Source organism: Gallinula chloropus (genome assembly GCF_964237585.1).
Source record: "Gallinula chloropus genome assembly, chromosome: 2".
Taxonomy (NCBI): domain Eukaryota; kingdom Metazoa; phylum Chordata; class Aves; order Gruiformes; family Rallidae; genus Gallinula; species Gallinula chloropus.
This window is the reverse complement of record NC_140086.1, coordinates 8,646,493-8,674,346: the sequence shown is the minus strand read 5'-3', so window position 1 is coordinate 8,674,346 and position 27,854 is coordinate 8,646,493. Positions and strand designations below refer to the sequence as shown.

The 27,854-nt window shown below is 39.9% G+C and overlaps 1 protein-coding gene across 1 annotated transcript in view; it reads right to left on the bottom strand.

The window, feature by feature from the left end:
- ZFAT (zinc finger and AT-hook domain containing) overlaps positions 1-27,854 on the bottom strand; it is a gene marked incomplete at its 3' end in the record, with an annotated part of 86,378 nt that overhangs the window by 26,250 nt on the left and 32,274 nt on the right. Inside the window, exons 7-11 of the mRNA XM_084260419.1 lie at positions 19,203-19,290; positions 12,658-12,807; positions 10,668-10,841; positions 5,584-5,672; positions 2,988-3,126 (exon numbers count right to left, since the gene is read on the bottom strand). Of these exons, the coding sequence (XP_084116545.1) occupies positions 2,988-3,126; positions 5,584-5,672; positions 10,668-10,841; positions 12,658-12,807; positions 19,203-19,290 (640 nt within the window). The remainder of the gene's footprint in view (positions 1-2,987; positions 3,127-5,583; positions 5,673-10,667; positions 10,842-12,657; positions 12,808-19,202; positions 19,291-27,854) is intronic.

Here is a 27,854-nt window from a genome sequence, read left to right as displayed (position 1 = left end):
CTGATTTCTATTTGTGCCCAGTGTTATTCCATCCTAGCTGCAGAATCTGGCATTTGGACTTGTTAAATTTCATCCCATTAATCACTGCCCAATGCTCCAATGTGTTGGACAAAGCATGTCCACCACAGAAAATATCAAAGCCTATTCTCCGTCACCTCCACTAATGTCTTCATGGTAAGCCTACTCCTGCATCCTCATTCTCAGCAACTTCACTATTTTTTTGTTTGAATGGAAAAGAATTACTTTCAGAAGTTCATTTATCTGGCTCTCAAAGGACAAGGAAGGTTTAATGAGCATATGATTAGATGTTTGACTTTATTTGTTCAAAAATTATAAATATGATCCTTAATTTCATATTAGCACAAGAATTCAATCTCTGATACCTATTCTCAAGAATGGCTATGGACAGATCATTTCTTGCAGTGCTCAGATACTTGGAAAGTTAAACAAAGCTCTCCACAGTGCATGGCTCTTCACCAGCATGGCTTCAGAACAGAGGTTCTAAGTACTGACCAAGCAAATACTACCTCTTTAAAATGACTGCAAGTTTGCTGATAACTTTGTCTGTGAAAATAATCGTAAAATTCTACTATACTTTCCTGCCCTGAAATTTATAGACAAAGATAAACTTTTTAAATCATTCTTAAGATCCCAAAAGATACTTTAAAAAGGATGGAAATTTCTGTTGAAAAAGCAGGGAAAACACTTTCTAGAATTATCAGAAACAAAGCAAGAAACTCTACCAAGCATTAAGGTATTTGAAACACATTTGAATATTTTACTTGGCTTTCACATCTTCTTCCCCACATTCCCCCACACGAAGCACAAGAACCTAAAAAGGTATTTGAGTGCAGAGTCAATGATTTGCTTTGATTTGCCTGCCCAGTGTGCAGTAACAAAACTACTTATGGGGATCACATAACTTGTCTACTAATCTTTTGCTAGCACCCAGACACTGCAAAGGATGAGTTAGAATTTGGGACATCTGTATCAAGCAGAAACAAAGGAACTAGTGGCACTGACCATCTCTTCAGAAGGATACAGGCTGGGATGAAATTTATAAAAAAACCCAACAGCCAGGAATATAACTTTTTTCTGCTACTATAAGTGGTAAATCTCCTATAATCTGATTTTCTCTTCCCACACATATTCCATTAACTCTTACCCTTTGTCCTGCTACTCTGTGCCTTAGAAAACGGTCCCCCTCTATCTTTCCTGTAGGTCCCTTCAAGTAGTGGAAACCTGCTATAAGGTCTCCCCACAGACTCTCTTCTCCAGGCTGAATAATGCCAACTCTCCCAGCCTGTCTTCCTCACAGGAGGGGTGCTCCAGCCTCTGATCATCCTCCTGGTGCTCTGGACTCGCTCCAACAGTTGACCTCCTTCTTATGTTGAGGGCCCCAGAGCTGGATGCAGTACTCCACATGGGGTCTCACCAGAGCAGAGCAGAAAGAGAGAACCACCTGCCTCGACCTGCTGGCCACACTTCTTTTGATACAACCCAGATTATGGTTAATTTTCTGGGCTGCAAGTACATACTCCTCGGTCATGTTGAGTTTTTAATCAACCAACACCCCTAAATCTTCCTTAGGGTTGCTCTCAGTACTACAGGTCTCCTCTCAATCTAGGATTTTAGTTTATTTCTCATTTCCCTACTTGGATTTGATTGATAATAAATTGATTTTCCCCAAGTTGAGCCTGTTTCACCTGTTACAATAATTGGTAAGTGATATATCTCACCTTGTGACAACCCAGAAGCACTTGTTTCACTGTATTTTCTCTCCCCTGTCCAGCTGAGGAGGGCAGTGATAGGGAGGCTTTGGTGGGCACCTGGCCTCCAGCCAGGGTCAACCCATTAAAAGAACAGAGGAGAGCAGTCATGGGGTGATAAGAAGTGGGGCAAAAGCTTGGCCCTGAAGAACCCACAGCTACAAACAATTCAGAAATTATTAGTGAAGAATGTGCAAAACTTGAGGTGCTTCCAGGAACAACAAAAGATAGTATTTAACACACATGAAGGGGACCATAAACTGCAAATTTGAATTTAAGCTGCAGCTACAGACCAATGAAAAAGAAACAGATAAATGTGTGTAAGCAAACTTGTAACAATGCCCCCAATTGGAAGGGGAGAGGAAGATGAAACCACCATGATGAAAATCATACTCATCCCAGAGCAGAACTTCAGATGCTGAAAACTTACAGAAACCTCCAGATGAACATCAATACCAAAGGGAAATCACCCATTTTAAGACTCAGAGAAACAGTGGAAGTGTGATCACAACACCAGAAAAAGGAGTAGAAACTAGGAAGTATTGTGTTACCATTTTAATTGCAATAATACCACCATTTAGACTTGTTCTATATATAAGTATTGTAATTATATATTTTTAAAAAATAATTAGATCTATGCCAGAAGTAGAGTACTAACATTTCCATTAAAGTCTTAGTTTTACTTACATAGATAAATTTCACTTCCTTTGTCCATGAACAAGTTTCTGAACATAACAATTTATAACTGGTTTTACTCGTTCTCTTTTTTCCCCCCATTTTTCTAGTGGGGGGAATAATTTGCTGCCATTTACTCTCCAGTCTCTTTTCTTACATTTGATCAACCTTACCTTTTGTTCAACCTTGCAAAATTGTCAGAGGAATTTATCAGTAGAATGACAGAAATTTATCATTCATTTCAACAGACAGTGATACTTTACTTAAAAAAGGAGACAAACAAGTGAAAATGATAAATCTATGCAACAATGAATAGCACAGCAAGGTCAGCCAACACTTTGGTTAAACCATCCTCAGAAACCAAGAACAAAGAACACTTGAAAAAGGGTAAAAAGTAGCCATTTAAAAATTACTAAAAAGTAGTAATGATTTCTCATGTAACACCCAATGAACTACATGCACACTGCACAAAAGTTTACCTTCACAGCAAGTTTACTTCAGAAAAAAAAAACAAACCAGAAGTGTTATATGGTGAAGATGTACCTTGTTGGATAAGGGCTTCTGCTGCAGGCTCCCCAGAACCTACATTGACATACTCTTCATTAGGATGTTTTCTGTTGTAATGCCTCTTCAGGGAGCCAGATATATTGCAGGAATAGTGGCAATGTGCACAACGGAAAGGCTAGGAGGAAAAAGGAAAATTTTAGAACATATTTCCTCATCTCTTCAGGATACAAGTCTATGCTGCAATGTTCTGATCCTGAGAAACCAATTTCAATTCTGGTTTAGGTACTGTCCAAGGAGACCTTCCAAAATTAAATAAAAATGGAAGTTGGAACTAATTTTTACCTCAAATTTGGTACTTTTTATTATGTGCAAGACACCAAGTATTCACAAGTAAGAATATTACCTACTTTTCATAATTTGGTAAACTGTGTGTTTTCATAAGTCATGATCACGCAGAGACTTTCTGCTACAAGGAAATGACTCAGCTGCCATAAACTTTGGTCTGAAAAGGGGGAGTAAGAGAGCTAAAATAACTGAAGGTACTATATGACTGTACAGACATAATTTAACAGAGCTGGATCAAGAACAGTGTGGTCAGCAGGTCAACGGACATGATTCTGCCCCTCTGCTCTCATGAAACTTCACCTGGAGCACTGCATCCAGCTCTGGGGTCCCCAGTACAGGGAAGACATAGAGCTGTTGGAGCAAGTCCAGAGGAGGCCACAAAGATGATCTGGAGGCTGGAGCACCTCTCCTACAAAGACAGGCTGGGAGAGTTGGGTTTGTTCAGCCTGGAGTAGAGAAGGCTCAGCAGTGACCTAATTATGGCATACTAATACTTAAAGGGGTCCTACAGGAAAATGGGGAGGGACTGTTCACCAGGGAGTGTAGTGACAGGACAAGGGGCAATGGCTTTAAGCTGAAAGAAGACAGGTTTAGATTAGATATTGGGAAGAAAATCTTTACCATGAGGGTGGTGAGGCACTGGTACTGGGTGACCAGAGGGGGTGTTAAAGTGCTATCTCTGGAAGTGTTTAAGGCCAGGTTGGATGGGGCTTTGGGCAACCTGGTCTAGTGGAAGGTGCCCCTGCCCATGGCAGGGGGTTGGAACTAGACAATCTTTGAGGTTCCTTCCAACCCAAACCATACTATGATTCCATGATTCAGCTATTATTTTTTTGAGGTGGCTGCTCTACTTTTCTATTCTTGAAACTCTCTTTTTTCCCCCAAAATAATCCAGACATAGGACTGTGTTCTTGTATCCCTCTCTACATACTTGCATGTCCTGTAAGCTATGTGCTATGGGACAGCAGATTTGCAAATTCAAGCAGATTGCAAATACGACAGATTAAGTTATCATTGGGTCACCTAACTAGTGACACTCTTCTGAATTTGATATGCATGAAAACAGCTGTCCCTGAAGGAGGCAAGAGCTTACTAACAGTTTCTGAACTCGTTTTGACAACACTCCTGCCTGACCTATTTCTGTGTTTTGAGGTTCTCTTGATAATGCACTGAACAGCCAGGCTGGAGGCTGACAGAAGACTGAAAAGGGGTGCTGAGCCAGCAGTTCTAAAGCCGATCCCAAGGTCAGAACCAGCTCTATTTCAAGAACTGCATTATGGGTACATCTATCCTGTTAGCCATTTAAAAGGAAAATGGTATATTTCCATTTTCAAAACATCCTTTAAAAAAGAAAATTCCCCAGCAAAACTACACACTTAAGAAGGAAATACTCAAAACATATAATCTCTTTAGATGACTTGCTTTGTTTTCTTACACGTCTTGTCTTCCAAAATTCAAAATATGAATCAAAAGACTGTCTTCCTTTCTCCTTTATGGAGGTATGCAGCATTGGTACTTACTAAGAATTGCTGAAGTATACTCTTTATAGAAGCAAAATGTTTGGTAGATAATGAAGGATATTGCATATGAAAATCGTGCAATGTTTTCAGTAAGAAATACACTCATTGCCAAGATGAACTGTTATATTAAAATAAACATTTTCATATACACAAAATCCTGGACTTTTCTGGAATATAAATTAGTGTAACTTCTATTTACTGAATATAAAATTTCACAATTCATCATGCGGAGATACAATGTGAAATTTAGGAATAAAACCATACTAGAGTTTATTAAAATAAATCAGATCTGTAATCTAAACGCTTCACAGAAACACTGACAGTCTTCAAAACTCTTTCCAAAATACATTTCAGATAAATGGGATGTTTCAAAATTATTTCCATATTTCAGGTATAGTACATTAGACTTGCAAACTGTCAAAGAAAATTTAAGTTGGGCAATGAACAGTGATGTACAGGATTTGCTATCCCACTTCCCTAGGACATGTTAAGGTACATATTAGATTAGTACTTCCAAGGGATGATAGTCAAAAAAACCCCAATGATGTTTGTTTTATACATACATTTTTGGCAGGTACAAATCATCCACAAAACAAATAACTCTATCTCAGAAGTCTGAGTACAAAGCAAAATTCCCAGAACATTAAGATGTCAAGACACCATCATTGTTACCAAACAGGAAGATGTGCCAGTTTTAAAAATGATGTATTAAGTACTATATAGTTAGAAAAGACTTATCAATAAGCATGATTTCTATGTTTTCTTACCTTGAAAGAGACATGCTGTTCCATATGACGTAGGAGCTGTGGTTTTTGGGCAGCTGTGTAGTCACACACCGTACATTTAAACTGCTTTCCTGAAATGGGAATAGAGAATAAGATAACTTTTTTCTACATAAGTTCAGAAAACTACTGATTACATTTCCTCATAAAGATGATTTCCAAAATGCTAAGAATGAACAATGAAAAATACTAGAAGTCTGGCACTTGTTCAGCAAAATTTTGGCTAAAAAATGGGACAGTCACTTGGGAAAGAAGTATCGTTATTGTGTAGCCTAAATGGAAGAAGGAAATAAATTATTTCCAACTTCAGGCATGGTTATTTTTCCATTTGTTAAGTAGATTTGTAAATCTTTAAAACATAGATGTTTGGTCATGTTGATAGGTGTTTTTACCTACTTCTGTCCCAAGCACTGAATTGTTATGATTCAAATACATTTACATTTTGTTGGTTTTCCACTGTAAGTTTTCTTGATGTCTTTCTGGCAGGGTACAACACACCCTATTATTTTTACCACAGCATCTGGTTATGTGTTTAGCACTACTCTTCCAGTAATAATTCAAACTATCATAAAAAGGTTTTCTACACTGGCTTTAGCCGGGATACAGGGAGAAATAACACATGCTATACATGAAAGTAAGATTAGTATGGCAAATAATACAGAGGTTTTGTGTTTCATCCTTTCACTTCTCCTTACACAATTTTAAAACAATGGGCACAAGCTGCTCTATCAACATCAGATTGACTGATGCCTGCTTGCCTTGTTCATGATGACATGTTGTCCTTTCTCATCAAAATATCTGCAGTCACCCAAAGTCTCACCTATAGTCTGTCACACAAGACGAGATATGGGGATGAGTTTGTACTTCACATGTGGTGACTTACACGATGGCAGCTTCCCAGCACTAGGGATAACGGGTAGGTTCTGTGACCTGCTCTTGGAGAGTGCTGATTCTTATTTCCTTACTGCAACTGGCCACAAATTTTATAAAAAAGTATGGACCTAAAGTGACTGTCTGACTTCTCCCGCATAAATCATTTGAGAAAATCATAGAATACATCAGAAGAGCCATAAAGAAAATGGGTGTATATTTGCACAAGTAATGCTCCAGATACCAACCTAAGAAGTCATCGGAAGATTTGAGACAGTCTTTGTCTCCTGAGTACTTGGCAGACTGAAAGTCTGCGTTGCAAGCAGGTCTGCTACACAACATAACAGAATCAGAGACATTGCAATTTATAATTATTTGTGAAAAGAACAGCACTTCAGAAGTGTCATCCAAAGAAAAGTGTTATTTTAAGTTCTACTGACAAGACATTATACTTGCAATTTCTTTACATGCCTGTGAGCTTTCTAGTCAGGTATCAATAAGGACGGCACTAACCCTCTAACCTGAAATAGCAACAATAAAACCAAAGAACAAGAACTGGTATTTCAGCTAATGAAAACCTTTGCTCAGAACCTGCAGTCTTAAATAAAGTCTGTACTTTAAACAGAGGGCATGATTAATGACTATGACAATTTATTTGAAAATCAGATGGATGGCCTGACATATGAAGTCTTTAAATCACATCTGCTTAGTACTTCCTGAAAAAGATATACTCCAATACAATGGAAACGTGATGCAAAATTATTAGATTAAGTTATGATCTGTATTCTGCAAGAGATCAGATTTTGTGCCTGTAAGAGTCTGCCTTCAGCCCTAAAATGATTAGTCTTGAGCCCTTCTTAAGGCAAGGTGGTCATATTTTGTCATGATTGAACGCCAGAGAGGGACTATTTACATGAGCATGAAGTGATACGACAGGGAGTAAAGGCCTTAAGCTGAAGAAAAGCACATTTTGATTACATATAAAGAAAAAATTCTTCACTGTGAGGGCGAGAAGACATTGGAACAGGATGTCCAGAGAAACCATGGCTGCTCCCTCTCTGGCAGTGTTCCAGGCCAGGTTGAATGGGGCTTTGGGCAACCTGGTCTAGTGGAGGGTGTCCCTGTCCATGGCAAGAGGGTTGGAATTAGATGACCTCTGAGGTGTCTTCCACGCAAACCCCTTCTATGACTCTATGATCAAGTTTCTTTAGATCCTGTATCTTTCTCCAAAAAAAGTTACAAGCACTTCATACTGTGTGTGAAAGTTTCCATAAAAAAAGCCTAAGAAAAACCTTAAGACAATTTCCAATGTCTAATTAAAATAATGGAACCAGGTTTTCTGTTTTATTTCTAATCACAATCAGTAATAAACCTGGACTACAGATTTGCTTTTTATCATGTCACCCTTGAGAAGTCTGTCTTCTGGAGAAGAATAGAGCAGATAGAAAACTACTTTATATTCCTCTGGTTAAATTGACCTTGCAGGGCTGATATTTGAACAAAAACTGCCTGGATTCAGAAGTCAGGAAGACAAGGCTCATAAACAGCAAAGCATCTTTCAAATTCATTTATTTGTGAAACAGCTGAAGAACACTAGAAGTGTGTAACTAAGAACTTTTGAAGTGATGCCACTACAGGAAGGGACACTGGGCAAAGAGAAACTGTCAGCATTTAAGAGGCTGAAAGTCTCTTGACAAATCATAATGTTACATCCTTACTAACAAATGTTATTTTTCACAAAGGTTTGAAATGTATGAAGAGTTTATTGGGGTGGACTCAGGGAGGGAAATTATGTCAGACTCCACTGACAGTGAGATTCTGTTCCACTGGAGCCAGTGGCAAAACGCATTTTCCAGAGGTATGGGGAATTTCCTGGAACACTTCTGGAAGTAAAAAAAGCAAGGCAGGAGAACATTAAATACTGGGTGTATTTATATCAGTCAAAAATGGAGGTGGATCAACAAGGAACATGTAGTTTCCTCAGTTATTGCAGAAGATGATGACAGTCAGAAGCCAGATAAAAACAGCTCCTGGTAATAACACTGCCTCTAGTGTCAAGGCTTCAGCCTGACCTAAGAGTAAATGATCAGAGAATACAGTTCCTTGCGTGCAATTAAATGTTTAAAACTAACTTCACACTTCTAAACCAAATCCAGACAAAGCTAGCTCCTGCACGACTACAGCCCTATTCTTAACAGTGCCAAATTTTCAAAGCAGCCTCAGCTGAATTGCAGTAATTACTTACACACACACACATATTGTTCAAGGAAGAACTAACTCAAAGGTAGAAACAAATTCAACTTCCATTGTGAAATTTCACTATTTGAATGTGCCAGATGGTGAAAACAAAACGGAAAGGTTTTAAATGAAACCCCATGCAGGGAACTTTTTATGGCACATTTTTTTTCTCTTTGTAGTTTGATCATGTTCCAATTTTCCTTTTAATTCAAATACAACCTGCCTCCTTCTCCCAGCCAGGAATCAGCTGAGGATTGCATCTGATAAGTAAAAATGTTGGTTCTTGCACATGAAGTTTAGATGTATGTACAACATCTGCTCCTTATTGACCAAGTTATTATAAATATTGGAAAGCATCAATGTGAAAGGGAGCATCTCTTTCATTAATTATACATAGAGATATAAGTGTACATAATAAATGTCTGACAGAAAAACTCCACATATATGTGCGAGATGGAACAGAGGATGTGTGCCATCTGCAAAAGGACAGTGATAAAGAATGTGTTTTTTTTTTAAAAAAAGAATTTAAATAATCAATAAGAGGAGAACAAAATTTCACAAGATTGCATGAGTAACAAAGATCAAGCTACTAAGTCATAATGAAGGTCCATACAACTTATCTTGCTAAATAATTTACTTCACTGATAATCACAGAGAAATGAAGTACTGGATCCCAATTTTGAAATAAAAGATGGGGTTTTTTGCATTTGCATCTCACTCTTTCTCTGTTATCATCACAGAAATATTAAAATCACAGAGCAAACGCATGTTCTTCATGCATGAGTGCCTACAGGGAGCATGTGAGCAGGCCTGCCACTGGCTAGACCTGTGGGCACACAGGTGCAGCAGCCTTAGTTACAGTTAGTTATCTTGAGTAGGAAGGGACCCATAAGGATCATCAAATCAAGTCCAACTCCTGACTCCACTCAGGACCAACCAAGTCAGACAGCACAGGACTGAGGGCATCGTCTAGATGCTTCTTAAACTCAGTCAAGCTCAGTGCTGTGATCACTTCCCTGGGGAGCCTGTGCCAGTGCCCGACAACCCTCTCAGGAAAAAACCTCTTCCTAATATCCAACCTAAAACTCCCCTGTCTCAGCTTCATCCTATTCCCTCAGGTTCTATTGCTGGTCATCAAAGCGAAGAGATCAGCACCTGCCCCTTCGCTCCCCCCTCATCAGGAAGACGCAGAACGCGATGAGGTCTCCCCTCAGTCTCCTCCTCTCCAGGCTGAACAAACCAAGGGACTTCAGTGTCTCCTCATAAGTCTTCCCCTCCAGACCCTTCACCATCCTCGTTGCACTCCTCTGGACACTCTCCAATAGTTTTGTGTCCCTCTTATACTGTGCAGCCCAAAACTGCACCCAGTGCTCAAGGTGAGGCCACACCAGCACAGTGTAGAGGGGGACAATCCCCTCCCTGGACTGGCTGGCAATGCCATGCCTGATACACCCCAGGGTATGGTTGTCCCTCCTGGCTGCCAGAGCACACTGCTGGCTCATGTTTAACTTGCTGTTGACCAAGACCCCCAAATCCCTCTCAGCACGGCTCGCCTCTGGCGTCTTATCCCCCAGTCTGTACATGTAGCCAGGGTTGCCCCTTAACAGGGCTGGCTCTGTTGGGCTACTGGATTTGGCAGCTCTTAATAATATTGTCATAAAAGTAAGCAGCAAACTTAAACATGGAACTATTTCTACTTTCAAATTTCTATTGAGATCAACGGTACTCTGTAAGGGGGCTGTAAGACCAACCCGAAGTTTCAGAAAAATCAAGTATTCCAGAGACAGCTGTCTTAATTTTGCAAAGTTTTGAATTATTATGCAATTAGTGTCTCCTAGGGATAAGCAAAATTTGTAATAGCAATTAGTGGTCAACCTAAAAATGCTTATCAATAAGGTCCTACAGTACAGCCAGTATTTATTGCCCTGAAATGAACCTGGATTTAATAAACATGCACTTACCATCAGCAGTATGAAGGAGTTTATGGCTCTTCAAAGTGCCTTTTGATTTGAATTTTTTCCCACACATATCACAAAGGTGTGTTTTCTCAGTGCTGTGACGATTCATATGGGCTTTCAAGTTACTCTTGCTGCGAGTGGCATACTCACAGAGAGAACATTTGAAGGGTTTGACACCTAAAAATAAAAAAAATACAATATGAATCAAACAAGCTGTATCATTTGATGACATGGTCGACATTTGCTTGAAAGAAATTTCAGATCATTTGGGCACCACAGAGAAAAGGGTCAAAATGTTAAATTTTGGGTATCTATCTAGGTTTAAGAAATTAAATACATCACTACTTAAGCCAGGTATTGACTTTAACCATGCAAGTATAAATGTTTTGGTCTTGGTATGTCTGTCCTTCATTTGAAAGTAGAATCCAGACTAAGTTGATGCCTAGCTGGTGTATGTACCAAATCTCCTTCTAAACATCTTCAGATAACTATCATTCTCTATTTACTACAATGAAGAATGAAGAACCCTGTTTTAGGAGGACAGTTCACTAGGTACTTAATATGTAAGCACAAGTTCAATGGCTTTTATTGTTAATTAGCATCAGATTGCTAATGGCTCATGCAGTAATACTTATTTTTTTTCCCTTGGTAAGATACAAGAACTTAAATTTCACTTCTCTCAAAGTGTCCAAAGCATAATAGAGAGATGCACAGTATATCATCTAGCAGCAGGTCTACATCAACAAACTAAATCCCTCAAAGAAAACTTGAATAAATCTCAACTGGCAGAGTAGTTCAACAGTTTCATGAGGCTCTGGCAGTTTTAGATTGATATTCATGACCTTAAAACTAGATTTACAAGCGTGAGGAATTATAGCCTACTTTAGGCAGAGTTGATAGCACACTTTGATTTTGGAATAGATTTCCATTCACCTCTTTCTCCTGGTAGTTAGATGAGATGGGTTCCAAGTGTTCTTGGCAGAATGGAAAAACTGTTATCTATGGAATACACAAACAATTGCTCCAAGCCAACAGTTCTGAATTACTGAACTCCCTAAAGGAGTAGAGGCTACTGAAGAGGACCACGACAATACACAGACAGGTAAGCTCATGGTTAAAGCATTCAAACAAATACACAGTGCTAGTATAAAAGTCTAAACTATCTGCATAGGCACAATCACTTTAGAACCAAAGTTGCAGTTTGAAAGTAACAAATCCCATAATCCCCTTTATGCAGAGGGCTAAAGAATCAAAAATAATGCTCAAAGGCCATAGGCAATCTGTTCCATAAATTGACTAATGAGCATATGAGTGGTCTTCCACCTGCTAAAGAATAGATTCAGTAGACACAAGATTTTACTCGGTGTAGATTTTAGCTCCAAGGGATTTTTAAACTGCTGTTGCCAAATTACTGAAATTTCTCCTTTAAAAAAAGATAGATAAGATCAGAATCATCTTACAGCTTTTTCACAACTGTTTATGTCCATGTCAGCTAGCTGCCACGCTCAGCGTGATTTAATTAAAACACACAGAAGTTATATACATACATCAAAGCAACTGAATTTCAATTGTTTTCCTAATAGCTTTCCAGATCAAGTATTTCTGGAAAAATGTGAAAGGAGCAGCAGTTATTCATGAGAAGTTATAGAAAATTACTTGTTTTAAGAGACTGAGCATGTATTTAATTCACTCCTCCACACTCACATTCATTACAGAATATTTTCTTGAGTATGGAGGTTTATGAAACTTTTGGGAAAAAACCAGAATCATCAACTTATTAATATTACTTAACATCTAAGCTGTCTCTTCATGTTATGAATGTGAAGTTCCATTTGTGATGCAGAATCTATTAAACTAATTATTTAACTTCTCTTGCAGCATAAAGTTTTTGATTCAGGTATAGTGATAACTTTGAATTCCTTTTTATATCAGCAAAACTTGTGTGGAATATGAGAGTGATTCTATGCCCAAAAGCTTAAAACCAGAGTTTTACCTTCATGAGCCCAAATATGACGCTGAAGATCTGATCCATTCTTCATAAAATAAAAATCACAGTAGGGACATTTCACAGCTCGTTTTCCAATAAGTCCTTTCAGCTGAACTCTTCTGCCAAGAATCTCAGAAATAGTAGTCATTGAAACCTCTAAGAGAAAAGTTAAAGGTAATAAAACCCAGAAGGACATGAGGGAATTTGTTCAATATTATATAAGTAACACTGAAGAGCTACATTCTGATTCACCCCAAATTTTAAAGAGCTCTACTTCCCCTACTGCTACTTAAAGAGGACCTTTTTTCCCTTTAGAGCCCCTAGGATGCTTTGTCTTATTTAATCGTGATCAGGGTACTCAATGTCTCCACTCTGGTTTAAAAAACCCAACAGAAATACAAACCACAAAGCCACCTGGGCGCGCCACTGTCCTAGAAATAATTTTCCAACTATGAACCTTCCCAATAAGCCAATTTGGCACCTTCTTTCCTCAATAATTTCAAAAGACTTTATTTAAGATTTCACCTCAGATTTCCAGATGTCAAAGATCTGAATACAACTCACTACATCCACAGCTACAATGATCAAAGTGCCTGATAATCAGAAACTTTAATGTCAACAACAGACTAACAGAATAATGCAGTTGGAATGAACCTCTTAAGGTCACCTGCTCCAAGCACGGACAACTTTGGAATGCCAAGTTCAAAGTTACATTGAGTTCCTCAGGGTTAAATCCAGTCCTAAACATACACAAGGATGGAGATTCTCCAACCTATCTTGGCCAATTCCAGTGTCTGACCACCTTCAGATTCAAAATTATTTTCTTAATTTCTAATCAGCATCTCCTTGCTTCAATTCATGTCACTTCACTGTACAGCACCAAGAAAATCTGTCTTCTTTTTAATCTCCTAGTAGATTGCTGAGGAAAGCAATTAAGATTCCTTTCCTGTCATTCCCTTATTCAAAGCACTCAACTCTCTGTTTTTCCTTCACATGACCTAATGTTTTCCTTGTCACAGTGAAAAAGCTTAAAATAACGAAGTTTAATTTAAAATGTCCCAAATGCACATAATGAAAACACTGCCAAATGCTTTTAAAAAATAAATCCAATTACTCCATGTATTTCATATGAACAAAATGCGATGGCTTGACTTGAAAGTACAGCACTCACACAATCTAAACATAATGACATGAAAGTTGGTGACTCCTTATGTCCAAAATCTTGTAAAATTTAAAAGCTGCAATCCAAACTTAGATTTTTACCAAATCTGAACTGTCACACTGGTCCCAGTGTGCAATCAAAAATCCTGCCTGAATTCACATGCACAAGGAAAACAACTTCAAAAAGGAAATACAAACCCCCATGAACTGAGTAAAAATATGTTCTAAAGTACCCCTCAAAAAAATTACAAACACAAGGCTGAATCCTCACCTGCCTTCTATGGCTTAGATCCTTCATTCATGACTATAAGCTAGTTATGTGTGCTCAGTAGAGATCTAAGACATCTGATGCCTCTCATGTCTCAGGACTATTATAAATGTTCATACTAAATGAAACAGTGGATGGAAAGAGAGGTAATTCTGAGAGCTGGGACCGGTATCCAAGACTCCTTCACTGCTGAGTATCTGAATCATTTGGCAATAAAGCCAAGCTCCTTGATCTCTTTGGTATGAAATACTGCTCTACCAAATTCAAGAGAGATTTTTGTCCCACCACCTTCGTGGGACCAGAATTCAACTCCTATTCTCTGCAAACTTAAAAAAAGAAAAGTACTCTTTTATTTCATATTTTCTACTTGATTAAATAGAAGAGACAAGAGAGGGGTCACGCCGAATGATATTAAGAAAGGAAGGAGAGAGACGCTCTAGAAATAGCATTTTAATGATAAATATGTAAGGGTTTCAGTTTAAATTAATTTTTGATATGTCATTTAAAAATTAAATTCCTTTTAACAGTACCCATTTTTCCTTTCATCTTCATTCTTTTCAATTTACATTTTTAAAAACAACTGCATTCAGTCCACCACAGACCTTGACAATTTATACCATCAGTTTATACCCTTACATTTATTTGGCTTGTAATTAAGTATGTTGCATGAATAAAGGATTTCCTCCTGATTACAAGGACAGAATGCACAGGAAAAAATATTGTGCATTAATTCTCCTCCATATATTAAAATGGTGTTGTTGGATAGCTATTAAATAGGCATATCTTAGATGTATTATTTCTTTAGTACCATGAAGATATATCTAATAAATCTCGCATTTTGCTTCTATTTGCCTAAAATATATGAATTAAAACCACAGGACACAAAGAAATAGGTTATGCAGATTTTCTTTTTTAACTTTACTACAAATGAGAGTTGCAAAGAATCTGCTTTCCTGGGTTATAAAAAAAAAATTATGCTGTATTTTTAAAGGGATTCAGATACCAAATTAATTGTTTAAAGGTACATAAATGCATGACTTAAGCATGTCAGGGCTCTGGAGTTAACTGGTATTTCTGAACCACAGGCACAGCATAAACCAATAATTCATCAGTCAACGGACCAGTGCAGACCAATGCCAGCCTGCAAGGGCACAGTACTGGGAAATGTACGACTAGTTCACAGATCATATTATTTAGGGAGACCTCATATACTCCCTGGCTGAGACAGCATAAAGGCACAGCTCTTGAGACTCGATTTCTGCTCTCAATGGGTGACATTTGTCCTGAATACAGAATAGCACAGGTGCCTTTCCTCATCTCAGTTTGTTGCATCAGACATGTCCTCTGATGTCAAGCCTTCCACCAACCACACTGTTGTAGAGTGGTCTGCAAATAAAAAGTTTGGTAACTAAAGAGCTAATGTGGGAATTAAGTCTGAAATGAAAGGGAAGGAATTTGTTTAAAACACGGGTCTAGCACTATCTAGTGGCAGTAGGGAGGAAAGAAACTACTACTTTATGCATTATGTTGTATTTCAGCAAAGACAATAGAAGTTAGGTAATTTTAATTGGATTTTCCCTTTCCCAAACTCGGTTTGAGGATGGTTGGAATTTTCTTTCTTAACATCAAATTATGTCGGGTGATAAGTAAAAGGGAAAGGGAGGGAGTGTGAAGACCTGTCCCTGAAGAATAGCCACAAGGAAGTAGAGAGCCTATGGGTGAAAATAAAGAGATTGAGGCAACAAAGAAAACATCTACTACAGGCCACCTGATCAAGTAGAGCCCTTAGATTAAGCCTTCTTCCTCCAGCTACAGGAGGCTTCACATAAACGAGCTCTTGTCCTACTGGGGGACTTCAACCATCCTGACATCTGTTGGAAAAGTAGCCTGGCAAGCTGTAGGCAATCCAGGAGATTCCTAGAACACATTGAGCATAACTTCTTAGCCCAGGTGATAGGCATTCCTACTCGAGGGAATGCCATATTAGACCTGATAGTCACCAATGCATGTGACCTTGTCAGTGACATCAAGATTGGAGGCAGCCTGGGATGCAGCGATCATGCACTGATAGAGTTCAAGGGCTGGAGGGGTTTGGGAGACCCGAGGAGTGTAGTTAAAACACTCCATTTCAGGAAAGCAAATTTCCAGCTCTTCAGGAAGTTAATCAGTAGGACCCCTTGGGAAATGGTCCTTAGGGATTAGGGAGCAGAACGGAGCTGGTGGATCTTTAGGGATCCTTTCCATACAGCACAAGAGCTCTCAATTCCCAGATGTAGGAAATTGGGGAGGGAAGGGAAGAGACCAGCATGGATGAGTCAAGATCTGCTGTTCAAACTAAAGAACAAGAGGCAACTGTACAAGCAGTTCAAGCAGGGACAGGTAGCCTGAGGACAATATAGGGATTCTGCCTGGTTGTGTAGAGATGGGGTCAGGAAGACCAAGGCTCAGCTGGAGCTGAATTTGGCAAGGAATTCAAAGAATAACAAGAAGGACTTATACAGGTGTGTCAGCTGGAAAAGGAAGGTGAAAGAAAGCATTCCTAACCTGATGAATGAAAATGGAGACCTCATATTAACAGATGACGAGAAGGCTGAGGTGCTCAACAACTTCTCTGCCCCAAACTTCACTAGCAACAGCTCTCCTCGCCCCTCCTGGGTCAGTGGGTAGCAAGATGGGGCAGAAGGGGGTATGGCCCCACCCACTGTAGAGGAAGGTATGGTTTGTGACCCCCTGAAGAACTTCAACATATATAACTTTATGGGACCCGATGAGATGCATCCCAGAGTCCTCAAGGAAGTGGCTGATGCAGTTGCAAAGCCACTCTCCATTGTATATGAAAAGTCATGTCAGTCAGGGGAAGTCCCTGATGACTAGAAGAAGGGCAGTTGTGCCTATTTTTAAAAAGGGTAAAAAGGACAACTCAGGGAACTACCCACCTGTCAGCCTCACCTCCGTGCCTGGGAAGATCATGAAACAACTTCTCCTAGAAGCTATGCTAAGGCACATGGAAGACGAGGAGGTGATTCGTGACCGTCAGTATGGCTTCACCAGGGGCAAATCCTGCCTGAACAACCTAGCTGCTTCCTATGATGGGGTGACCTCATCAGTTGACAGAGGAAAAAAAATGGATGTCATCTATTGGGACTATCTGGATTTGATGAGTGGACTGTTTGGTGGATAAGGAATTGGTTGAATGGTCGCACCCAGAGAGTAGTTGTCAATGGCTTGAAGTCCAGATGGAGAGATGTGACAAGTGGTGTCCCTCAGGGGTCTGTACTGGGACTGGTATTATTTAATATTTTCATCAGTGACATTGACGATGAGGTTGAATGCACCCGCCGCAAGTTTCCAGATGACACCAAGCTGAGTGGTGCAGTTGACATGCCAGAAGGACAGGATGTCATCCAGAGGGACCTGGACAGACTGGAGAAGTGGTCCCATGTGAACCTCATGAGATTCAACAAGGCCAAGTGTAAGGCCCTGCAGGAGCAATCCTCATCATCAATACAGGCTGGGAGATGAAGTGATAGAGAGCAGCCCTGCAGAGAAGGACTTGGGGGTGTTGGTGGACGAGAAGCTCAACATGAGCCAACAATGTGCACTCGCAGCCTAGAAGGCCAATTCTATCCTGGGCTGCATCTAAAGGAACGTGGCCAGAAGGTTGAGGGAGGTGATTCTGCCCCTCTATTCTGCTCTGATGAGACCTCACCTGGAGTACTGTGTCCAGTTCTGGAGCCCCCAACATAAGAAGGACATGGAACCGTTGGAATGGGTCCAGAGGAGAGGCAGGAAGGTGACCGGAGAGCTGGAACAGATCTCCTATGAAGACAGGCTGAGAGAGCTGGCCTTGTTCAGCCCAGAGAAGAGAAGGCTCTTATTGCGACCTTCCAGTACCTGAAGGGGCGTACAAGGAACCTGGAGAGGGACTTTTTAGAAGGGCATGTAGTGATAGGATGAGGCCAAATGGTTTTAAATTGGAAAGGGTTAGAATTAAATTTGACATGAGGAATAAATTCTTCCCTGTGAGGGAGCTGAGGCACTGGCACAGGTTGCCCAGGGAGGTGGTGGCTGCCCCCTCTCTGGACGTGTTCAAGGCCAGGTTGAATGGGGCCCTGAGCAGCCTGGTCTAGTGAGGTGTCCCTGCCCATGGCAGGGGACTTGGAATGTGATGATCTTTGGGGTCCCTTCCAACCCTAGGAATTCTATGGTTCTATGTAACACTGTAAAATGAGCTAAAGTATGTTGGCCAATGCAGCTAACTCTCCTTCATTCACAGTAGCACCAATCCTTTCTATCCAACACAATTCAGATACTGAGGAGTAAAGTGTGCACACACCAGTGCAGCCCTGCCAAGTTCACATCAGTCAGATTTAAATCAGTGCTGGCACCAGTCACTTGGGTGATTTGGCATCAAGTTCCCAAGATCTAAGCAGGGCTTGTTTACCCTGGCACAGCTTCCCGGGTTCGTTTTATGATGTGCTTCCACAGGTAAATCAGGGCATTAGAATGGAAGAAATTAACAGAATTTGAATGGACTACAGTGGTTAGCCTTGATTCAGCTCCACCTTAATAATGGCCAAACTGTATCAGAGCTGGTTTGAGTAAGAGTCCTCTTGGAGACTTCAGCTGGCCCTGGAGGGACAGCCCAGACACACATTAGCTGAGCATGAATATAGAGTCAGCACGGGGCCCTTTGCGTTTAGGTGAAATACCTACAGAGAAGATAACAGGCAATAAGCACATTTCTGTTAAGCTTATGTATGGCCAGTGAGGATTTTATGTCTCATGGGTTGTTACAGGATATCTATATGGCTAATTCCAAACTTTCCAGTACTTAGTTTGAATTCACTTAGGTCCTCTTTTGGAAATGAGTTCTTTGCTAGATGAAGACAGGTTTCTTAGCACGATAACCTGACATACTCCACAAGGCACAAGCTGGAATGGTAACTTTTTTCACTCAATTCTAACTTCAGCAAACCCAATACGATTCTTACTCTAAAGCAGTTAAATTATACATAGACTCTTCTTTTTATTTGGAATGTAATCACATTATTCTGCACATTCTAAACCTTTATCCATTTATTGCAACAGACTGAGAAACTTTCCTTGATTTTTTTCTTACCGGGGTGATTTGTCTTGATGTGTGATTTTATAAGTCGATCTTCAGAAAATGACTTCTCACACACAGGACAGGAATAACTCTTTTTATCCTTAATAAAGACAGAGATCACTTTATCAGTCCACTGATGCAATCAATAAAGTCATTATTCAGTAAAACATGGTTCTCAACAATGTTATAATTGAAGGTTCGGTTTTTGAGGAAAAAATGAAGGTATTTATAGTGAAATAAGTGAAGCAGAAATATTCAAGTACTCTAAGCACAGCATTAACCCTCATGAATGAAGGGCTCTGAGTTAAAGCATATGAGAATGTGCACAATAAATGTAAGCATAATCTTCTGACTCCTTTAGAGAATCAAGACTGGAAACATGAAGTCAAAGAACAGAAGAAAAGGGATTTGATATAAGCAGTAATATTCAGGTTTTTAAAATTTTTTCACCAGTCCGCCCTGCTGAAACCTAAAGGTTCAGATCTCATTGTTCTGAGGACATTCACCAGGATGTGTATTTATAATACTACCTAATGGCCTGAAATTGAGCAGGACAGATAACACTGACAGATGCCATTGCTTATACAGTGCCTCCATTTCCAGCCACTTTAGAAGTAGGAAATTGTGGGCCCTCTCTGGAAGGAAATGTGAGATCTGGTTACCCTGGATATGGAGATTGCTGAGGCACTCAATGACATTTTTACCTCACTCTTCACCAGCAACTTATCTAGCCACACTGCCCAAGCTGCAGAAGGCAAAGGCACGGACTGGGAGAATGAAGAACCAGTCACTGTAGGAGCAGACCAGGTTTGAGACCATCTAAGGAACCTGAAGGTGTCCAAGTCTATGGGACCTGAGGAGATGCATGTGCAGGTCCTGAAGGAACTGGCAGATGAAGTGGCTAAGCCACTTTCCATTGTATTTCAGAAGTTGTGGCAGTCCAGTGATGTTCCCACTGACTGGAAAAGGGGAAACAGAACAGGGAGAAAAGGAAGATCTGGGAAGTACAGGGCGGTCAGTCTCACCTCTGTGCTTGGAGCAGATCCTCCTGTAAACTATGCTCAGGCACATGGAATAAGGGCAAATCATGCCTGAGAAATCTGGTGGCTTTCTACAAGTGGGTTACAGAGTTTATAGATAAAGGAAATGCAACTGACACCATCTACCTGGATTTGAGCAAAGCAGTTGATGTTGTGCATGACTTCCTTGACTCTAAACTGGAGAGACACAGATTTCATGGATGGACTACCCATGGTGGGCAAGGAATTGGCTGGACAGTCACACTCATAGAGTTTAATACCTTTGTTGGACACATGGACAGTGGGATCAAGTGTACCCTTGGTGAGCCTGCTGACAGCACTGAGCTGTGTTATGTGGTTGACACACTGAGGGGAAGGGATACCATCCAGAGGGACCCTGACAGGCTTGAGAAATAGGCCCATGCAAACCATATGAAATTCAACCAGGTCAAGTGCAAGGTCCTGCACATGGGTCAGGGCAATCCCAAGCACAGCTACAAGCTGGGTGGAAAATGGATTAACAGCAGCCCTATTCTCCTTGAGAGAAGGACTTGGGGGTGTTGGAGGGCCAGTGGGGTTGGAAGCACATGATCTCTGAGGTCCTTTCCAACTGAAACTATTCTATGATTCTATGAAAAATTCAGTAATTTAGGCATTACCAATAAAGTATCGTTCTATTTTGATTTAAAAACTTAAAGCCTACTCCAGCTTTTATCAGTGTCACTGATGTTATAAAATATTTAACATCACTGAACTGGTGAGTTTTGATGTGATTTGTTCCTATACACCATTTTGGTGTAATTGTTACTTTAATGTTTTTAAAAATGCATCTAATTCCACATAAAAATGTAGTATTTTTCTCAAATAATTCATAAATTACCAAATCTAAAATAACCTTTGTTCCTTCTAATATAAATTACAGAAATTGTAGTTTCCAGAAGCACCTGCTGACACAACACAGTGGATGCTCAATCAAATGAGTCACTAGATCCGTCACATCTGCACTGACCATATTAACATACAAATGGATTATCAAAACAACAGATAGGGTGAAGAAAGTCTAATTAGTCCTGGCAATTTGGCACGTGGGAGATGTGTACCTAGCAAACTACCAAGAGATCACTGTAAAAGGCAAGCTGAAGCTACAGAACAAATATTTCACTTATTTCAAGAGGATAGAAAACTTCCTGAAGACCATAGGTGGAAGATTTCTATATCAAAAATAGAGTGAGCCCTGTGTTATGCAGGAGATAACAGGAGAATAAGGGTCCTGGACTCTACCAGTTTCTGACCTACAGTATCTCTGAATAGCAAGAAAAAATGTTTCAAGGATGTTATTACTGTCTATATGATGCAGTTATACATCTATAAGTGGACATATCTCTTAAAAGAAAAGCAAAGAAATCGATGGTTTTTCATGGCAAACAGGCTTTGGAATACAATGCAGCATCATGTACCCCTGAGAAAGAAATCAGCATGTTCAAATATTTGTAAGTTAAAACCAGAATTAGTCATGGGTTAAACTTACAATAAATAATTTCACAACAGTAGCAATGGCACAAGGAGGAGTTTTCCTGAGCTTCTGTAAGGTCATTTGTGCCTGTGAGAAAAACTACAAGAGGAACTGGGGAGAGGAAGCCAAGACAGGAAGCTTCTAAAGGATTAGCATCCTCAGTAGAGCAAGAAGAGTATCTTACTACGACAGAGTTGGAGCAGTCACCGTTTTGAGCCCTGAGTATCCCAAGTGAAGAAGGAATGGCAGAGAATACTAGCTACTTGTGATTTCAGACCACATTATTCAAATGAAAAGTGGTAGAATAATTCTAATAAAACTCTATAGCAACATTTGCACCTTTTCAAAGACTATACTGCACAATCACATTTGTAATACAGCGTGCATGAAAAAAACATAAGGACAGTGTCATTTAGAGGCTGTTGAGGGGCCAGGTGAAATTTGCTGGCAGATCACAGTCTGTTCCTCAAACTTGCTATATAACCAGTTTCAAAATATAGACCAAATAAATACATAAATGAGATTAAAAATCAGCATCAGTCCAGTTGGGTTTTGCTGGTCTCTAATATTCACTCACTGTGTTAAATATTTCTCAGTGTGCCCAGCGCAGTAGGATAAATACACCTTGCTGATTCATAAAGTTAAATAAGAAAAAAATAATCCACACACACTGCATTAAGTAATTGCAGTTATTTTACATGCTAGCTATTACTCTTCCAGAAGGCAAGGCTATGCCTGAGAGAGGTTATTAGTAATGCAGCAAGAGCTCTAGAGCATCATGGCAACAAAATCATTCAATAATAAAATAATCCATACAGCCTTCTCCAAGCAGTTAGAAAATTATCTATACCAAGTTCTGCAATAAGTAATCTTCAAAAGGGGCACCCCTTTGTAGTTTAAGAGACTGCACTTCTGAGCGCAGTGTCCCTTCAAAGTGTATCTGTCAAGCTCCAGTCTCACAAAAAGCACCCTGCTGAAGGCAAACCTTTCGTGGTTGTTTGTCCAGGTCCATGCTAGAGACTTTTGGAGCTTACATTATTAGTTTTCAATGTTTAGATGTATTTCTATCGCTGCCCTGAGAGCTTGTGACAGTGCTTGTCCTCCAGTGTCATCCCATCACTCTTAAAACTAGCCTGTAAGAAACGCTCTGTTGCAAACAATGCATTTCAGAGCACCCAGGTCACAACACAGAGCCCCAGAGGAGGTCTCTCTCACCACAGCTTTAGTTCTTCAGAGTGCCCTTGTCACAGGTGATGACAGAGGCACTCTGAAGGACTTAAACTGAGGTGGTAGTAATACTTCCATTATATTCTCAGCATGCAAGTTTTCCTCTGGTAAGAATAAAAGTTATTTATCCTATGCCTGTCAGAGTGTCTGCCTTTGAAATGTCTTTGAGGTGTTTGGTGGGGTTTTTTTGAAGGACACAAACAGAAACAAAGTGTTAAGGAAGTTGGCTCAACCTCTGTTAGAGGCTAGATGCACAGTCCAATCCGCTACTTAAATTTCAGTCACTTCCATATTTCCTGAGATTTGCTGAATCTCCCTATTAGCCAACTTGAGAAAATATAAGAAACTTAAAATAATTCCAAGACAAAGATAGTGGTCTGAGTGAAAGTACTGTTCATATTACATGAATCAGGAATGAATCAGATCCATAAATATTCTTAAATCCAGTTTATGCTAAGTTTCATTATAAAGTAAGGCCGCTTACATAGCAATCACAATGCCTTTCTCTTTATATAAATGAATCTGAATTGTGCAAAGACAGCATCAGCTATATTGTATTACCCACTTATAGCTCTCTGAAGAGAAATTTTTTCTCTAAGGGAAGTGTTTCAAGACAATTCAAGGGATAGGTGTGCTGCCACACAGGCACAAAAAGCAAAAAAAAAAGAAGAAAAACAGCCTCTATGCATGCAGCATTTAAACCAACAGGCTACGATGAAGTTTATTTAGAATCACAGAATCTCCTGATTTGGAAGGGATCCATAAGGATCATCAAGTCCAACTCCTGACTCCACACAGGGCCAGTCAAGTCAGAGCATGGGACTGAGGGCATTCTCCAGATGCTTCTTAAACTCAGACCACTTCCCTGGGGAGCCTGTGCCAGTGCCCAACCATCCTCTCAGGAAAGAACCTCTTCCTAATATCCAACCTAAACCTCCCCTGTCGCAGCTTCATCCCATTCCCTCAGGTTCTATCACTGGTCACCAAAGAGAGGAGATCAGCACTTGCCCCTTCGCTGCCCCTCATCAGGAAGCCACAGACCATGATGAGGTCTCCCCTCAGCCTCCTTTTCTCCAGGCTGAACATAAATCTTCTCATAAGATTTCCCCTCCAGATCCTTCACGTTGCCCTCCTCTGGACACTCTCCAATAGTTTTGTGTCCCTCTTGTACTGTGGCACCCAAAACTGCACCCAATGCTCAAGGTGAGGCAGCACCAGTGCAGTGTAGAGTGGGACAATCCCCTCCCTGGACCGGCTGGCAATGCCATGATTGATGCACCCCAGGATACAGTTGTCCCTCCTGGCTGCCTGGGCACACTGCTGGCTCATGCTTAACTTGCTGTCGACCAAGACCCCAAAATCCCTCTCAGCACGAGTGGCCTCCAGTACCAAATAGTACTAAACACGACCTACACTGCAAACCATCAGAAACATTAGCAGCTATTCTACTGCACTCATCAGTAAGAGACATTCTGATGACAGAAATACATTCTCTTATGAACTCACACAGAATCTATATGATCATTATATGATCTATATGGCAATCTGACACTACTTTCAAAAGACTGTGTGAACCCTGGCCTGCTTCGTTATTTAAATAGTGTAAAATTAAGACCATAACCATAATAAAGTGTCCAAGCCCAAATTAAGACAAAGATGTTATATAAAGCAGCAATCCATTCCCCTCCTTTTAGCAGTAGTGACATGATTTTGTCACAGGAAATAAAACAAAGCTCTACTAAATACTGGTACTCTGAGAGCATTTCCAGCAAAAAGTTCCTACAACACAATTAACATGCATTTAATTGTGTAAATTTATAAAGGAATAGAGAGCTAAAGCCTGCTCCTGCACCTAGTCAGATGGATCAACAGAAATTTAATTTCTAATGCCTATGAGACCAGAATTAGGTCCCTGAGTTAAAATTCTGAGGAGTAAAGATGTCTAGAAAACTACACCACAGTTGTCATTATGTTCAAATAAAATTTTCACAGAAGATTCCTGAATTAAGATGATGTCCTATTAAAATGCAACTAGTTAAATGGATCCATCGTACCCAGGAGGCAGACAGGCACACCTGCAAAGGAGGCTACAGAAAAATTTACAAATGATTAAGCAGACTTTTATGAACTGTAGCAAGCAGCAGAAATCACAACTCACAACAAGCCCCTGCATACAGTTCTGCTTAAGCATTTTTCTTGTGAAATAACCACTAGTAAAAATGTATGGCTAGTTGACATTCATTATGGAAGCTAGGACCAAGAACAAGAACCATTTTCTATCTGAATGACCCATCATTGGATCACAGATCTTTTGGTTAATTCCTTCCCTCTCCAGTACCTCACATTCTTGACTACACAGGGCACTGTTCCAAAAGTAAAGGTATTACAGTCAGACCAGTGATGGTCTGAAAATTAACACTCCTCAGGAAGGGGAAACAAGCAATCAGAGCTCAAGTATCTCACTTCCTCCTGAAAGCTCTAACTACCTATTACATGAAAGGTCAGCAGATTAATGACATTTCTAAGCACACTTCCAGAGACAAGAATCATTTACATCCAAAAACACATGCAAATGCTGACATAGGCACCTAAGAGCAAGTGGCAGTTCTGGATCTGAACTCCAGTTTTACAGATGTCCTTATCTTGGAGTATCAATTAAGGACACAGATTTAAAATAATTTCAGACATAAACCTCTCCATGATGATCATCTGCTCAGCATACCAAGTACTGTAAAACCCACTGGAGGTTGTAAACAAACACTGGTACCTACATCAGCAGTGTTCAGTTCCACAACTGGTCCCTAATGTTACTACTAGTTCATTCCTAACTATAAATTATTCTCAAGTCATTATAAACTGCCCACTTCTTTCCTAGGTGTTACAACATGCAAGAATTTCACATGTGTTATGGTTTGAACTTCTACAGAGCTCCATAAATGCCAAGAATGGTCAAAAAACCACTACACAAGCCTTAAAGGTAAAAGATGGGTACTGAAAATCAGACAATACATGCAAATTTATTTTTTTTTAAATCAAGCCAAGCCTCAATTCCCAGATTTCAAAAGTAAACTCCCCCCCCATAATGATGATGTGTAGCCAATACTAAGGCAACAGGCAAGCACATACACAGTCCCCATCATCCCCCAGGGAATAAACAATCCCAAATTCCCTGCAAGACTTGGATGGGTGCATAGAGAATAAGATGGGTGGCACACATACTGAGTGACAGGGATGAATGTAAGCTGATTTTTAATAACCATCATTTATCCTGTTCACCAAATAATACAGGGAGCCAGTTGAAAAGCAGTGAGTAACAAGGTAACAAAAGGTAATGCATTCATGCAAGGAACTGACCTGAGATTTTTGGTATCTTCTATATCCAGGGAATTTTTAATATTTAATAAGAATTTATTTTGTAAACTAGAATTAACATTAAAGTAGCTTTCCACATAAAACTGGGCACAGTTTGTTAAAGCACTATATTTTGGTATGAGTGGTCCTGTTCAGTGAGCTATGCATTAAGTAAATACACCAAGCAATGGGCACAAAGGCACATATGAGAACTGCCAAGTTTAGCTACTGAATAAATTCTAATACATCCATCTTTCACTTCATTTAAATACTCAAATATATCTGCCAGTAAGCATACTTCTGAAAGATCTCACTGTCACGCTGCTTTTAATTATGAAATTCATTTTCTCAGTTCTATTTAGTATCATGAAAATGACCCTGGTGGGAGCTGTCGGACATTCGTCACGCTTGAACAAGAGGTACTTACAAAAGGATAGATGATATCTAACTTACAGGCTCTTTCCTCTGACGTCTCAGATATCACTTACAGAGATTTTTGCTATCAGATGAACATGATCAACATAATAAATTCAAAAGCAGCCTAAGTGAGCTTTCTGCACATGTCATAACAAAGTCAGTTTCTGTTTAAAATACTGTAGAATCAAGGGACAAAACAAGGAAAAAATGTTCCTTTTGTGTCACCTGCTTTGTTTTGTTTTTTAAAGCTCTTCTGCAGTTACAAAAGACTATTACTTAACAAGAGTAGGAGGTGAAGCAGTGTGCTCTGGTACAAGACCTTTAAGGTAACTTCAGCAGTTGGAAATATCAGCCAAGAGCCCACCACAACTGGGTAGACTGGGTAGCCCACCATGTCTGGGGAGAAATTAACATAAATCCTTAATTCAAGCATCACAGTTCACTAGTTAAAGGAAGTGTAACAACAATATTTATTACAGGACTGAGTTGCGATGTTCCTTTCATATGTGATATGGGAGAATATGTCACACATGGCACAGCACGGAGAATACAGGAGAGGGGTCAAGGGATGTGCACATACCTGCAGGGCACGTTCAAAGAGGGTAGATTTAGTTAGATATTAGGAAGAAATTCTTCCCTGTGAGGGAGGTGAGGCCCTGGCACAGGCTTCCCAGGTAAGCTGTGGCTGTCCCTTCCCTGGCAATGTTCAAGGCCAGGCTGGATGGGGCTTTGGGCAAGTTAGTCTAATGGAGAGTATTCCTGTTCCTGCCAGGGGGGTTTTGAACTGGATGGTTTTTAAGGTCCTTTCAACCCAAACCATTCTATGATTCCACGATTTACTTACAAGACAACGACAGCAAAAAACAAAATTTTGTTTAAAAAAATGAAGAAAGCCCCATCTGTGTGAATATTCCCTTGTTCTTAAAGGATCGAAGAGTATGTGCTGCAATTAAGCAGCTGGTATTTTCTCCTCTGTTGGAAGAGGAACAAAAACAAACTCCAGAGAAGGGTAAATCACTCTTTGCAAGTATTTTACTGCATAAATCATTAAAAACCCAAATTGCAAGTATGTAGTTCATGCCAATTTTCTGGTACTATCAATCAAGAAAGTCTATTTACAAATAGCACGCTTGCCAA